At 32.0% G+C, this 15,268-nt stretch overlaps 1 protein-coding gene across 1 annotated transcript in view; it reads left to right on the forward strand.

Annotated features, from left to right (window-relative positions):
• TECRL (trans-2,3-enoyl-CoA reductase like) overlaps nucleotides 1-15,268 on the forward strand; it is a 98,244-nt gene that overhangs the window by 39,520 nt on the left and 43,456 nt on the right. Inside the window, exon 3 of the mRNA XM_060090651.1 lies at nucleotides 14,023-14,067. Coding sequence (XP_059946634.1) covers nucleotides 14,023-14,067 — 45 coding nt within the window. The remainder of the gene's footprint in view (nucleotides 1-14,022; nucleotides 14,068-15,268) is intronic.

Consider the following 15,268-nt stretch of genomic DNA (forward strand, 5'->3'; position numbering starts at 1 on the left):
ATTACTACTTGTTATATCTATATGTTCTTAACAAGAGAATATCTTAATTCCCTATTACAGTATCACTTGAGTCTGAAAGCCTATCTTGGTCATTTCTGAGCTGTACCTAAATAATGTAGGAGAGTCAAAAGTAAAATAATTTAATCTAAAAAGAATATTTTAGATAGACATATCTATAGTATAATTTGAGGTTGACTGTATGTTCATCAAATAAAATTCCTATATTTTGTCATAATCCACAGTACATCATTCATCTAGTTAGTTTTTAAAATTTAAGTCATTAAATTTTCTTTCACATAAAACTTCACCTTCTGTAAGATTCATGTTATTCTAGTTTACTACCTTTCATTCCTCTTTGTTTTGTACTTACCTACATAACCTTTCTCTATTTTCTTTGATGGCTCTAGAATCTGACTAAAATTTCACCTTCATTTGAAGTTCTGGCATTTCATTGAAAATTACATCTAAAATAATAACCATCCAGAATGCTAGTCCCAGAACTCCTTGATTTTCTGCTATTTTCACTTCCACTCTGCTTTAGCTACTTACCCCCTTATCAATACCATGAGATTTGTCATTAGTTAGAAGTTAATTTCAATATTTCAAACTCTGAACAAATCTCTTGACCATCTATTATTCTAAACATTTCGCTCTTCTGCTTCAGGACTTCCAGTTTCTGGAACTCAGGGAGATACATAGTCTCTAGAACACCACCTGTCTTTGGATTTATCATCTAGCTTAACACTGATTTTTTTTTTTTTTGTACTTTATCTAAACTGCTCTCTTTCTGGTTGATCCATATCAAATTCTTAGCTCCACTGTGCAAAATCCTCTCTCCATATCCTTTAAATAAATGAGATTTATTCCTTTAATCTCATTCTCCCTATATCTTCAAATGCTTCCTCTTTATTCTTTTATCAAGAGTATCTGATGAAGCAACTGACAAAGGATTAATCTCCAAAATTTACAAGCAGCTCATGCAGCTCAATATCAAAAAAACAAACAACCCAATCCAAAAATGGGCAGAAGACCTAAATAGACATTTCTCCAAAGAAGATATACAGATTGCCAGCAAACACATGAAAGAATGCTCAACATCACTAATCATTAGAGAAATGCAAATCAAAACTACAATGAGATATCATATCACACCAGTCAGAATGGCCATCATCAAAAAATCTAGAAACAATGAATGCTGGAGAGGGTGTGGAGAAAAGGGAACACTCTTGCACTGTTGGTGGGAATGTAAATTGATACAGCCACTATGGAGAACAGTATGGAGGTTCCTTAAAATATTACAAATAGAACTACCATATGACCCAGCAATCCCACTACTGGGCATATACCCTGAGAAAACCATAATTCAAAAAGAGTCATGTACCAATATGTTCATTGCAGCTCTATTTACAATAGCCAGGACATGGAAGCAACCTAAGGGTCCACCAACAGATGAATGGATAAAGAAGATGTGGCACATATATACAATGGAATATTACTCAGCCATAAAAAGGAATGAAACTGAGTTATTTGTAGTGAGGTGGATGGACCTAGAGACTGTCATTCAGAGTGAAATAAGTCAGAAAGAGAAAAACATATACCGTATGCTAACAGGTATATATGGAATCTAAAAAAACAAACAAAAAAATGGTCATGAAGAACCTAGGGGCAATACGGGAATAAAGATGCCAACCTACTAGAGAATGGACTTGAGGATATGGGGAGGGGGAAGGGTAAGGTGTGACAAAGTGAGAGAGTGGCATGGACATATATACACTAGCAAATGTAAAATAGAGAGCTAGTGGGAAGCAGCTGCATAGCACAGGAAGATCAGCTCAGTGCTTTGTCCCACCCTAGAGGGGTGGGATAGGGAGGGTGGGAGGGAGGGAGATGCAAGAGGGAAGATATATGGGAACATATGTATATGTATAACTGATTCACTTTGTTATAAAGCAGAAACTAACACACCATTGTAAAGCAATTATACTCCAATAAAGATGTTAAAAAAAAGAATATCTGTATAAAATAGATAACTAATAAGAACTTGCTGTATAAAATAAATAAATAAATAAAATTTAAAAAATAATAAATAAAAAAGAATATCTCAACTTACAAACCACTTCTAGCAATACCATCACTCCTTCTTCTGTCCATCACTTAGCACTCACTTCAAAATAGTTTTCTTTGTCAGCATGCCAAAGACCTGTCTAAGGTCACTGGCAGTTTCTGTTTTGCTGTGGCAGTGGATCATTTTTGGTCACGTATAACTTGAACTCTCAGTTGCATTTGACCTAATACACCATTCTTCTCTTTGACTGTCTTCTTTTGTTTGTTTGATTTTAACTCTCTGCCCATTTGATTTTAAGATATTATATTTGACTTTTGTCATCTCTAACTTCTTGTTCCCAGACTCCTTTGAGGACCGCTCTTCATTTTTTAGCCTCTTAAATATTCATTACTTCTCAGATTCTATCTTCAACAATTTCCCCTTTTAATTCTACATTTCTTTCTCTTATGTTATGTTCTCAATAATTCCCATGGCTTAAAAAATATCACTAATGAATAAATGAAATCAAAACTGTCTCCTTCTTAGAACTTTCAACTGTATATTAAACAGCCAATCTGGCATCTCAATATCTTGTACATATTGCAGACACCTAAGAGCAATTCATTAGAATTTTGACACACACACCTGGGGGAATAGGCTCAATCTGGAAACATTCAAGGTTTTTTCCAAGTCCTAACAATTGGTGAAAACTGAAAAGAAGTAATTTTTGGGACAATATATAATAAAATGTACTTCATATTAAATCATCTTGTGATATAAAAATGTCATTTAAAAAGTCCTAGGGTTTATTGACATGGAAGATTTTCACCTTATGAACTGTTTATCTGCCTTAGCTGAAAACTGTGTTTGGATTTCTCAGTAATTGTAGTAGTTTGATAATGAGAAGTCATATATATCCTAAGCATTTTGTTTATATTTGAAGCTATTGGGTTTGGGGAATGACAAATTAATGTAAACTTTCCTAATCCCCAAAAAGGTGAAATATCTCAATTATAAGAGCAACTATTTGTGTTTGTTTGTATATACGTATGGCTGTGTAGGCATGTGTATATAAAGCCATATTACAAGTATATTTATTAAAATTCTTAGATTGTGTTCAGAAATTGCAATGCGATTTTCTGAAAGGGGCCTCTGATTAATAAATAAATGACTACTACTGAAAAAATTACGAATTTCATACCATTGGTATATTTGAAATCTGCAAATCACCATAATTCTCATAACCACAGTTTAAGTCTTTGTAATTTTTAATCTAGATGCCTGTGTAGACACCTGTTGGATACATTTTCTCATATACTGACCTGCTCTAGTATCTTGTCCTTACTACCTAACTACCTCCAGCATCAGGTTCAAGCTTCTTATGGCCCAGAAGATTCTCATAATGTCCTCATACTCTGCGTGTATGTGTGTATGTTTATCTAGGTGGTGACAAAGAAAAATCTATTTAATGTATAATTTGAGGTGTGGGGTGAGGAATGTTTCCTTGGTTTTGTCCCTGTTGAAGAGCAACTGTGTTTGGACTGTGACGTTATTCATACTCCATTATTTATTTGCTCTATTTGTTTCTGTAACTCTAGGGAGTTCGTATATGATTGGTAAATAGGAGAATTATATTAGCATAGTATGAAATTTTCAATTGTTCATACACATTTTTTATGAGCATGATCACTTTGCACCACTGAGAAACAGTAACTTACTGCAAAGTAAATAACATGAACATATGAAGAAGATGTAGGCAAATAGACACTGTATCACAGTATTTATTTCTTACCTGGCTAAATTTGCCCATGCACTCTGTCTTGAAAATGATTACGATATATTTCCCCCTTATCTTTGTTAATTTCAGCAGTCACAAATCTTTCTTACACACATCACATCTTTCAATTAGTTGTTAAGAGTTTTTGGTTATTTGCATGCATTATATCATTTAAGTCTCAAAACATCCCTAAGAGTTAGACAACTTTGTTACCCCTCCTCTATTTGTTTTCAAAAAAATTTGCTTAACATATGAGAAAAATAGGATTCAGAAAGGTAACTTGCTCAAGATAAATAAGACAACTAGTAGGTTATAGTCTCAGGGTTTAAACCCAGTCAATGTCCACAGACTTTGCAATTAACTAGTAACAAGGCAATGATTCATTATACAGGGAAAAGGATTTATTATAAATAACTAATATTACATTTTATTAAAACTATGGTGCATATCTTCTACCAATTATTCTTCAATAAGAGGACATGTGTTTATTCGAATCTTATAAATTCACACATTCCTCTGTGCCAGGTAATCTTCTAATTTCTCTATATAGTGGTAATATAAATGACTATAGCTACCTATCCTCATGATGTTGCACAACAGTAAGGAGGAATGTATACTAAGCATCTTAATAGCTACATAAAATCATTTCAGATAGAAAGATCAAAAAGCAAGGTAATGGGAAAAAGTAACGGGGAAGTAGTACTGGGGACTGCTCATTCTGATAGTATCAGGGAAACCAAGGCAGTGATAGCATCAGAGGAAAACCATTCAAAAACTCAGATTCAGACACAGAGAATGGAATAGTTGAATATAACAAGGTTTAGCATTTTGTAAGTAGTGAAGTAGTTAAGATCATTGATTAGGTGTGATTACAATTATGGATACTAGAATTGAGCCTAGAGAAAAACTTAAATGTGGGAGAAATAAAAAACTTATCATAGTGAAAATAGTAAGATAATTGTTGGGAAGTCCTTGGAGAATCAAAAATTATCTGAGCTAGAAATACTAAATTAAATAGGAAGGAATAGTAGTGATGATGAGGAAGTAGGATGTTGGAAATATGTGTTTTGGAGGCAATGCATTTATTGGTGAGCATGAGACTCTGGGAAAGAGTGAGAGAGTAGACAGAGAATATTTGGATGAGTAGATCAAGGAACTAAAGGACAGGGAATTTAAGTGATATTAAAATCACCTACAATGGTACAATGGTAAATGAATAGTGGTAGAGAGGTTGCTCTGAGTTAAGTCCTCAGTGACTTAGATGGAAATACCTGTGGATCATAGATGGCAACAAGAAGAAATAATGCTAGGTAGTAAAGTCTGTTGATAGGAATTACCAAAGGAAAATGGAGAAAAAATGTTTTGGATTTAATAGCAAGGAGGATTCCTAATATACTTTAAGGCACCCAATTGGGTTTGGCATAAAGAATAAATACCAGTTGAAGAATATGCAGAAAAGTTTTAAAGTAAGAAGATTGAGGGATTTTTTGAGTGGAAGTTGTTGATTTAAAAGTTGTTGCTGATGACAGACTATAAATGCCCTGAAGTACATTGGAGGAGTCTGAGAAAACATGGAGAGACGGACAGTTAGGTCTGATTAGTTGTTGTACAAAGCCGAATTGGGAGAAGTATCACTCTGATGTTGGATGCTCTGAGACATCTGAACAACTAAATGATATCTAAAGTAAATGGGAGTATAGGTATAGGCATGATGATCAATCCTGGTGGTTCCTTAGAAGTATGGTGGGTTATTACGTGAATAAACTGGTTATAAACTTAAACCAGGGAAGACAAAGAAATAGTTCAGTTGTGCTCTGTATGCTCTTCTTCCTGTCCCACATTTTCTTGTTTTGTGTCCTGTATTTTACTGTGAAATTGGCTTGTTACTTTATGTCTCTTGCTTTCATACTCTTTATTTTATAATTCTGAATATTTGTTTATGCAGCTTTTAAATATTTTTAGAACAATGTCTGTTTTCCTACAGAAGGCTTGCTTTGTGGTTGCTGATTATACAGCATTATAACACTTTGTCTTTCTTATTTGCGAACTTTGTAATAGCAAACTCTCTAGCAGATGCATTTTCTTTTCAAGGTCAGCAAAATTATACACATTGGTTGATGCTGGTTTGAGTGTTAAAACTTGTTGTTGTTGTTATTGGGTATAAGATAGGAAACTGTCCTCTTATTTTTCAGATACATAAACACTATCACACATATTTTTACTGGTTTCCTTGATTCCACTTTAGTGTTTTCACTTAATTGCATAGGTGGCATTTATAAGACTGCAAAGAAATGGTGTACAGGGAATAAAATGGTTCACTTATTTCTAGTGAAGTACTATAAGGAAGGAATCATTTCTCACAAATAAAACAACTGATTCAACAATATTAAATCACCAGAAAGTATTTTAGTACATCAAGGAAGGGTTTTGTATGATACTTGGTGTTTATTTCCAATGAAAAAAGAAAGAGAATTCATGTGTTTGCCCTTTTGTTCAGGCTTTTAGCCTTTTACTGTTTGGAAACAGTATAAAAGTACTACTAAAGCAATGTAGCTAAAGTGATAATTCAATGTATGCAGGACATTCTGTAATGCTACCATGTTTCCTATTTAGCATTCCATGGCCTGGTCAATATTTCCTGTCCCTTAATTTTGTTTTGTACACATGAGAACTTCCCATTGGAGCAGGGCTTTTGCTGGACAGGAAAGGAGAAAGTTGTGTGCATCTCTGGATGCCAGAATAAGGAAAATAGTTGGCCATTATTAAGAAAAAGTTTAGATTTCCAGATGTATAAAATTTTACTAATAAAACTGCTCAAAAAATTTTAAAAACCTTTTATCAAAATCTGAGATTAACTATTATTTTTTACATCCTTCTTAAATTTTATGAGGTATTCAGAATGCTTAAATCCAAAGAATACTTTCCACTTTGTACATTATTGCTGTCCAGTATTTTGTTTTTGTATATGAATGTAAATTATTATTTATCATTATTAATTTATATATTCAAATTATATAGATATTCTGCTAACTTATATAAAACATCTACTTATGTGCTAGTTTCTTTGCTCAATATTGTTTAGTTTATCTCAACTCAGTCCTAGAATTAATTTCTTTTTCTCAAAGTTGATCCTTTGGATGTTCATCTACTAACAGACAACAAGGGTCTATTGATGGTAAGATTTGTCAGTCTAACTAATAATGCTACTATTTTATATTTCCTTTTAAAAAGTACTCCATTCGGAAGCTATTTGGACAATATCTCTTGTTGCCATCATTTTGAAATCTGTTCTCAGTCTAATTGCCCTTCATGAAATTTGAAAATATCAAAAAATGTGAGGTAATTAAAGACTCTGGATAAAATTGTATGTCTCCAGAGATTAATTTTGCTTCTTCAGGCAGTAGGGCTGGACTTTGGAACTTACAGATCCCTTGAATCCAAACAAGTATTAAGATGATTCAAAATTCAGCTTCATTACTTGTGAGAACTTGTGTTTCTGATTTGTCCTTATTTTGTGATACCGGTTGAAAAAGTGGGCTTTTACTAGGACTTCTCCTTCTTGATTGAGAATAAAATCTGCTTTTCTGTTTTCTCAGGCTTGTGAGTCTGTGGAAAGCCTTGCTCAGCTGTCTCTTTCAATATAAGCAGATATCCTGAGAGGAATGAGGCTTCAGTTGCTGGGCTCAGCTTTCTTGGATTCCCTTTCTCCCAGATATTAGCTTCATAATACTTCATTTTTATTATTAACTCTATGGAGATTTTGATAAAATATTTTGCCATACTTTCTTAGTTGTCCTCAATAGGAAGAATTGGGTAGAACATATAGTTTACTATTGTAGTTAATGGAATTCTTTGCATATGCTTAAGGATGAATAATGTATGGAATATCATTCAATTTTCTATTTCTTTTAATGTTTTTTTATATTCTCTTATTCCTTTTAATTTTCTACTTTTTGAGTAATTTCTTCTGGTTCATCTTCCAATTGAAAAATTCTCTCTTCTGCCTCGTCTTATTGACTAGACCATCATTCCATTACATTTTTATTACTATAAAATTAACTGTTTTCTATAAATTTTATTTGGTATTTTATCAAATAAAACTCTAAATGTTTATAGTGGTATATTCTTTTCTCATGTTTTTGATTCTTTATTTTACATCTTTACTCATTTTTAATAAATTTAGGTGATTAAGTTTATGAGACACTTTACATATCTGATGCTCTCTGGACTTAATCTTGGTCTTTGATCATTTATTGTATTATATGCTGCATATAAATAAAATAAAAGTCTCAGTTAAGGCTTAGAACAATCAAGGGATTGAGGAATAAGAGTGGCTACATATATTGATTTTCCTTTCCTTCACTAATTGTTTTCCTTTTACTACTCTTTGACATGCTATTTACTGATTTAAAAGAATCAGAAAAAAAAAACATGGTATATTAGAAAGTTTAGTAAATTGAGAATTGAGAGTCTTGGGTGCTAGACCAGACTTAACCATTAAATCATTAATTTAATTTAGGCAAATAATTTCATCATACTTGGCCTTATCTTTTTCATTGTTATGATTAAGAGTAGATATATTTTGAAGAATTTTACAGTATGAATATTCTATGATGAAAAATTTTATGTCTGCTTATTATACATAAAAGCATTATGCATGTTATGTGTAGTAGTTTATGCTTATTATGCCAATTATTTTTCTTAATTTAATTTACCTTAAGCAAGGATTAAAAATATATATTATTAGGATGATTGACAAAACCTGATGCAAAGTTTCAGGTATTCATTTTTAATAATACAGAATTATTAATAAATGCTTTTTTGAGAATTGATATGTATCTTAAAAGTTTTTCAGTCCACCTCCCCATCAAATAGAGGAGTTTATGCTACATTATCTTTATATATTCGCATTACACATATCTATGAGAGGAAACCAGTGGCTAACCACTTTCAGTGAAATTCTTACCTTGCACAAATACTCTTTCTTCCAGTTAACCCTAAAGGTGTTTTTAATAGTCCTTGTCTTTATTCTGCTTAATAATTTTTCAGTATTTAAAAATCACTTTCATTTTCCCCTAAATCTTTTTCTTTAGATAAAATATATACAATGTTTCAGAATCACCTCATGAAAAGCAGCATTTCAAGACCAATCATCATGCTTGATGTTTTCAACAAATGGCCTCTTGCCTGTTATCTTTTCTTCAAAGTGTTGTGTATAGATGTATGTTCAAAACTCAGATCTGGTGTCATAGAATTTAAGCACAGGAGACTACTAACATCACTCTTCTGGAAAATTAATTTCTTTATTTTACCTCATGCTTATAGTTCCTTTAATTTATTTCTCATTACACTCTGGTTTTATTTGCTTGCACTACAAGATTATCCTGAAATGGGATGCCATTTGAAATGCACTTAGCAGCTACTGGTTCATAATTGTTTTTCAATTACACTTGCAGTTATTTAGTTCATTTCAGGAAGTCATTTTAGATTAAATCAAGTTGATTTCATAAGTTTTAGAGATTTTTTAAAAAATGTTTCTTTCCTATAGGATTTTAATGGCCTTCTAATTATGTTTATTTTAGCATTTATAGTATTACTCTCATTTTCTGTAGTAAGAAAAAAGTCTACTGAAGGTGAAATGCAGTGTTCTATGCTCAGAAATTTACCATCAAAAACCTCTTCATCAACTATTGATGATACCCTTCCTTTATTAATTTTCATATAGAGAATGTCATTAAGAGATTTTGCATTATATTAACTTTTAGTACATATTCACATTATACCAGACTTTATTATTCCAGATAGAATTGTAAATGTTTCCTTTGTATTAATGTCTTGTTATTCATTCATTCATATAACTATTTTTCCATTTTTTATATTTTTAACCTTAAAATGAATCTGCATTATTTTATATATATATATATATATATACACATAGTCCTTTTATATGTACTTGTATTTGAAAACAGTAAATATATATAATATATAACATATTTATATTACATATAAACACATTAATTATATATAGTTCACTTTTCAAATGGGTTATTGAAAATAACAATTAATACCCTTTAAATGTATGATGCTACATTTTGAGGCTTTATTACCTAAAGGTTTTGTTGACATGTCACATATTTATTTTTCTGAACATTTCAAATGTATTTCCTAATATCCTGTATATATCAATTATTTAGAAAATATGGGCCTTCTTTGCTTCTTCCTCTCTGGAACTGTCATCTCCCAGATTAACTCTGGCTGCAACACTTGTATCTAGTGGTAGGTCACAGTGAACAATCCAGACAAATTCACTTGTTTTCTCCTACATGCAGTTATGGAATTTTGAGACACTGAACTGAGCTGCATAGAAACTTGTACAACATTGTTTTATCTTACTTCTGCTAAACTCTTGATCACAGCCAGCTCTGAATAGCATACTCTTAAGAACTGTATTCTGTTTCTCTTTACTCTTCATCCTATCTCACTGCACTAGCCACAAAGCACCCAAGATGTAAACAACAAAAATAAATCACTGCTTTCTTTCCCCAAATGTCTCTGTGGTCCACTATGAATATTCCACCACATTAATTAAGTGGTTTCTTTAATTAATCCTTAACTGCTCTCAGAATTTCTCCCTTCTAGTAAGACTGGTGATCAAGAAAATGGTAGAGGTTAGGGGGCAAGTTTTACCTAGAGTCTTATGTAAGGGAGTCAAGTTCTAGGTCATGAAGGATACTAATTATTTCTGAAAAGTTCCTCCAGTACTTTTTCTTCTAAATTTCTCCTCTCTCAGTATTAATATGACACATATGTTTCATTTAAGTATTCAATACTATGTGTAATCAAGAACTATCAAGAATAATTTTAACTATACCACACTAAATAATTTAATCTATCCATACTTTAGTCTGTATGTTGTAACTACTAATTGGCTCTATATTTTCATATATACAAAGATAGAACACATGTCATCAGTGAGTCAAGAATAAAATATTTCTCTATTGCCGATTTTTATCATTTCTAAAATTGAATATCTGGAAATATGAATGGTGCATTTCAGTTAAAATTTATACTGTTGATCAATATTCTATAAGAGGAATTCCAATCATAATAAAAATGACGCAGTCAACATGTTCTTAGGTTAAAAGAAAGTAAGGACAGGCATCTGGCATATGTACTTGAGTGTATGTAGCTTATAACATATTTTAGATGATTTATTTCCAATATAATTATATTATTGCCCTCTTCCTTTATGTTTCAAAATTTTAAAACAAATCTTTTTGAAGAAAGAAAATGTTCAAACTTTTTAAATCTATTTTATTTATCTTACAGGATTTAATTCAATCACTGATGCCAATTTTTATGAAAAAGCTCTATAATACAGAGCTTTAGGAAATGTATTTTATTTTATAATAAAAATACTATATATATATACATATATATTAGATCCATATGATTCAGAATAAAGAATGAACATTAATCTTATAAAAACACAAATGTATCTCTACAATTTAAGTTATTGAAGCAAAAGTTCAAGAAACAATACTGAACCCGTCTATCCAGAGTTTATTCTAATATATGACATCCCGGCCATGGCAATCCATTTCTGCTTTATCCTATTCTATTCTATTCCTTTATATAATGTTGAGAATAACATTAATTCTATTTTTCAACTTACTAATGGGTCAAAACCAGCAGTTTAGAAAACCCTATCTTATTAAAATAAATATATTTGAATTACATGCAGACATTACTTATTAGGATGTTACTACATAGTGATATGAACACTTCCATTCATCAAGGATAGAACGCAAAGTCATGGCTAGAATATGACAGGAGTTACACAAGTCAAGTTCAACATCTTAAGTAATTTAAGATACTGGCAGATGCATTAGATCTACTACATAGTCATAATTCAGCTGTGAGCCAGCTGTCCAAGTTCAAATGTACTCAGCATTATTAATAATATTCTAGACCATCCATATATGCTAAAAAACCTTGTACAACATGGGTCTTTTATCCTTTATAAAGTGTCTTTTTCTCTGCTGTTCTTCCAGCCTATTCCATCTCACCCCAACAATCACAGAGCACTTCAGAAAATGTATGTTTTGCTCTTTGAAAAGACTGAAACTAATCTATAGCTTTAATAGGCAGTTATTAATTCTCTTTCACTAGGACACAGTGTTCAAAGATCACAACCATTAAGTGCCAGGTTTATTTCATAAGTAGATTTATAGTTTATCCTTGTGGAGAGAGTTGGAAGGACATGGTTTTCCCTGAAGGTGTTTAGAGCTTCTAACTCCTCTGACTGATCATTGTGGATTCAGCCAGTATTGACTCATCTAGTTCATAGACAGATCTATTTGCCTAGAATGATAGAGTAAGTTTTGCATTGGCATTTCCACCATTAAAGGCATCATAAAGTGCTATTGAAAATGATGTCTTACATGAATATTGTTAAAATGGACAGAACTTGACAGCTTATGCACACCAATCATAAGTGCTCAATGACTATTTGTCAAATATAAATGGGATGTCATAAGTTTTGTCTTTTCTTCAATATCCATAATTGGAAACAATTAAAACTGTAGACATCTCTTTGCATTTGTTTCCATCATGCTTCTTTGGCAGCAGATTTTCAATATGAATAATAAAGGTAGCTATTTATAAATACTTTTAAACAGATAATGTTAACATGCATTTCAGAACAACAAATGGCTATATAAATAATAACAATTATTAGTAAATACAAAACAAAAATAAAGTCTCTTTACCTACATATTTTCTAATTAAAAACAATCAAAGGTCAGAGTTAAATGTTTGTGTCTTCCTCTCATTTGCCTCGCTATTACTAAATTTTGTTTAGATATAATCCTAAATAGCTTTTAACTTGTGATTACAAGTTTTGACTTGTGACTTTTTTGTCCATGAGAACTTGCATGTATAGTTGTCTTTTTGCAGTAAATTTAGAAAGAATTGATCCCAACAGTCTAGTTATGCCATGCTATCATTAATTACTCTGACACTTTAGAAAGTAATGTTTTGAGAATGAAATAACAACTGTGGAATATTCTTTTGATGATATTCTTCTTTCAATTTATTTTTTATTAATTGAATGTGCTTAAAATTGTACTTCAAAGTTAAGAATTAAATTTTCAATAGAGACTTTAAAATAGTAACATAGAATTCATTTTAAGAGAAAATAATTATATTCTGGTAATTGTGAACCAACTTTTTTTTTATGGCAGTGTGTAATAAAGGTATTTTGATTTTCCTAACCCGATAGAATTTTTAGTAATTTATGTATTACTAATAGTAGTATAAGTAAAAGATACTAAAGTGATGATTCTGCTATAATTAATATGCCCATAATACTAAAAGTCAATGGTATATATTATTCTGATAGAGTGCCTTACTCCTGATAGAGAAAATAACTCACTTTCACATGCTAATGTTAAATAAATCTTAAATGAAGTCAGAGTTCTCCAGTTTTAAATGAAGATGTTTAAGATTATTTTTTGAAGAGTAATTTTCAAAAAGCACACAAGTCATAGGTCACTTATTTTAGAACATGTCCACAAATTGAATGCAACTATTTAAAAAGTCCTCAGATCAAAAAGCAGAAAACCACCACCCCTAAAGCTCCCATCATGCTTTCTTCCAGAACTATCCACAGTGCTTCTCAGCACCCTGCAAAGGGTAACCACTATGTCCATTTCTGGCACTGGAAGATCATTTTTATTCACTTCCTGAGATCTAATATGTCTTCCAATGGAAACTATTGCTTTTTAAATGTGTTTAGGGCTTCCTGGTGGCACAGTGGTTAAGAATCCGCCTACCAGTGCAGGGGGCACGGTTCGAGCCCTGGTCCGGGAAGATCCCACATGCCGCAGAGCCCGTGCACTACAACTACTGAGACTGCTCTCTAGAGCCTGCAAGCCACAACTAATGAGCCCACGTACCACAACTATTGAAGCCTGCGCGCCTAGAGCCTGTGCTCTGCAAGAGAAGTCAACGCAATTAGAAGCCTGCACACCTCAACAAAGAGTTGCCCGCTCTCACCACAACTAGAGAAAGCCCCTAAGAAGTAATGAAGACCCAATGCAGCCATAAATAAATAAATAAATAAATACATTTAAAAAATAAATAAATAAAATGTGTTTACACCTCTGCTTACAATTAAATGTTATTTTTCATTGAATAGGTCCAAAGTGGTACCCTTCTCGAGTGGGCCTGCAGCTAGAACGTGGTAAGAACCAATTTCACGAATCTGTTTATTTAGAGTCACTTTCCTGTCTCAATAGATAATATTTATTTATCACTTACTAAATGGCAGGTATTGTAGTAAATACTTTAAATATATTATCTCATTTGATCCTCCCAAAAAGGTAGTGTTCCCCTTTTATAGGCGAGGAATTTTAGCCTCACAGAAATAAATTTCACACATTCACTGTCAGTGTGTATTGGAGATAGGATTTGAACTAACATCTATCTCAAAAGCTTTTACTGCTATATTCCTGCAATCTACTGCTTCCTAATATATTCTCAGGGATACAGCTTAGCTCTGTTTCCTTTTTTTTTTTTTTTTCCTATTTAAAAGCAGACTAAGGGAGGTAAGGAGGAACAGAATGAATGAATTATAGGGAAAAGTATTGTATCCATTAATAACCCTCAAGTATTTCAAATTTTCAAACCTTATTCTCCATTCAGAAAATTTATAAATATACACACTAAAGCGAATACTGCTTAGAATCATTGTTTTTGACATTGCATAAACTTGACCTTAAATTTGGACTTGTTGAAAGCTGTGGGTAGAATGTAAATTTGGGAGGGATACTCAGTTCAGGTCCATGACAGTAAATCTACAAGAGGCATCTATTAAGGAATTTCAATATCTAAATTTTTCCATTCAATCGTGAACTGCATTTTATTTTTCTGCAGTTTTTGCTTTTCCTAATATTCAGGGTATCATTTCTTAGACATCACATTCACTTAAGGACAAATGATGATTTTCTTGGATTTCTCTAAGATATTCTGTTGTTTTCATTGTTATCTTAAATATTCCATCTTTCTATGAGACTTCTATGTTGAAAACATAGGAATCCACATAATTCTTAAAAGTCACACTTTCTTAAGGCCTCACATTTTTCCAAACTTAATTGTTCAAGACAAATTCCCATCTGGCTAGAGTGTAAAAGAGAATCATTGTCTTGTTTATTTTTGCCTCTGCAGGGCATAGTATGTGCCAGGCACATAAATACCTTTCAACACTCGGATACTGAAATAACATAAAATGAAATAGTGGTTTTGTTTTCTGAACTTGACTCTTATATAAAGAAAACTGAGAATGCCACAGGCGTCAATGTCAAATGTAACTTCAATTTGAAGGACACTATATGGGACTGGGGGATTTCTGTTACTTCACCCTTTCTGGTGAATGTGACTTTTTA

Source organism: Mesoplodon densirostris, chromosome 1 (genome assembly GCF_025265405.1).
Source record: "Mesoplodon densirostris isolate mMesDen1 chromosome 1, mMesDen1 primary haplotype, whole genome shotgun sequence".
In the NCBI taxonomy this organism is placed as follows: Eukaryota; Metazoa; Chordata; class Mammalia; order Artiodactyla; family Ziphiidae; genus Mesoplodon; species Mesoplodon densirostris.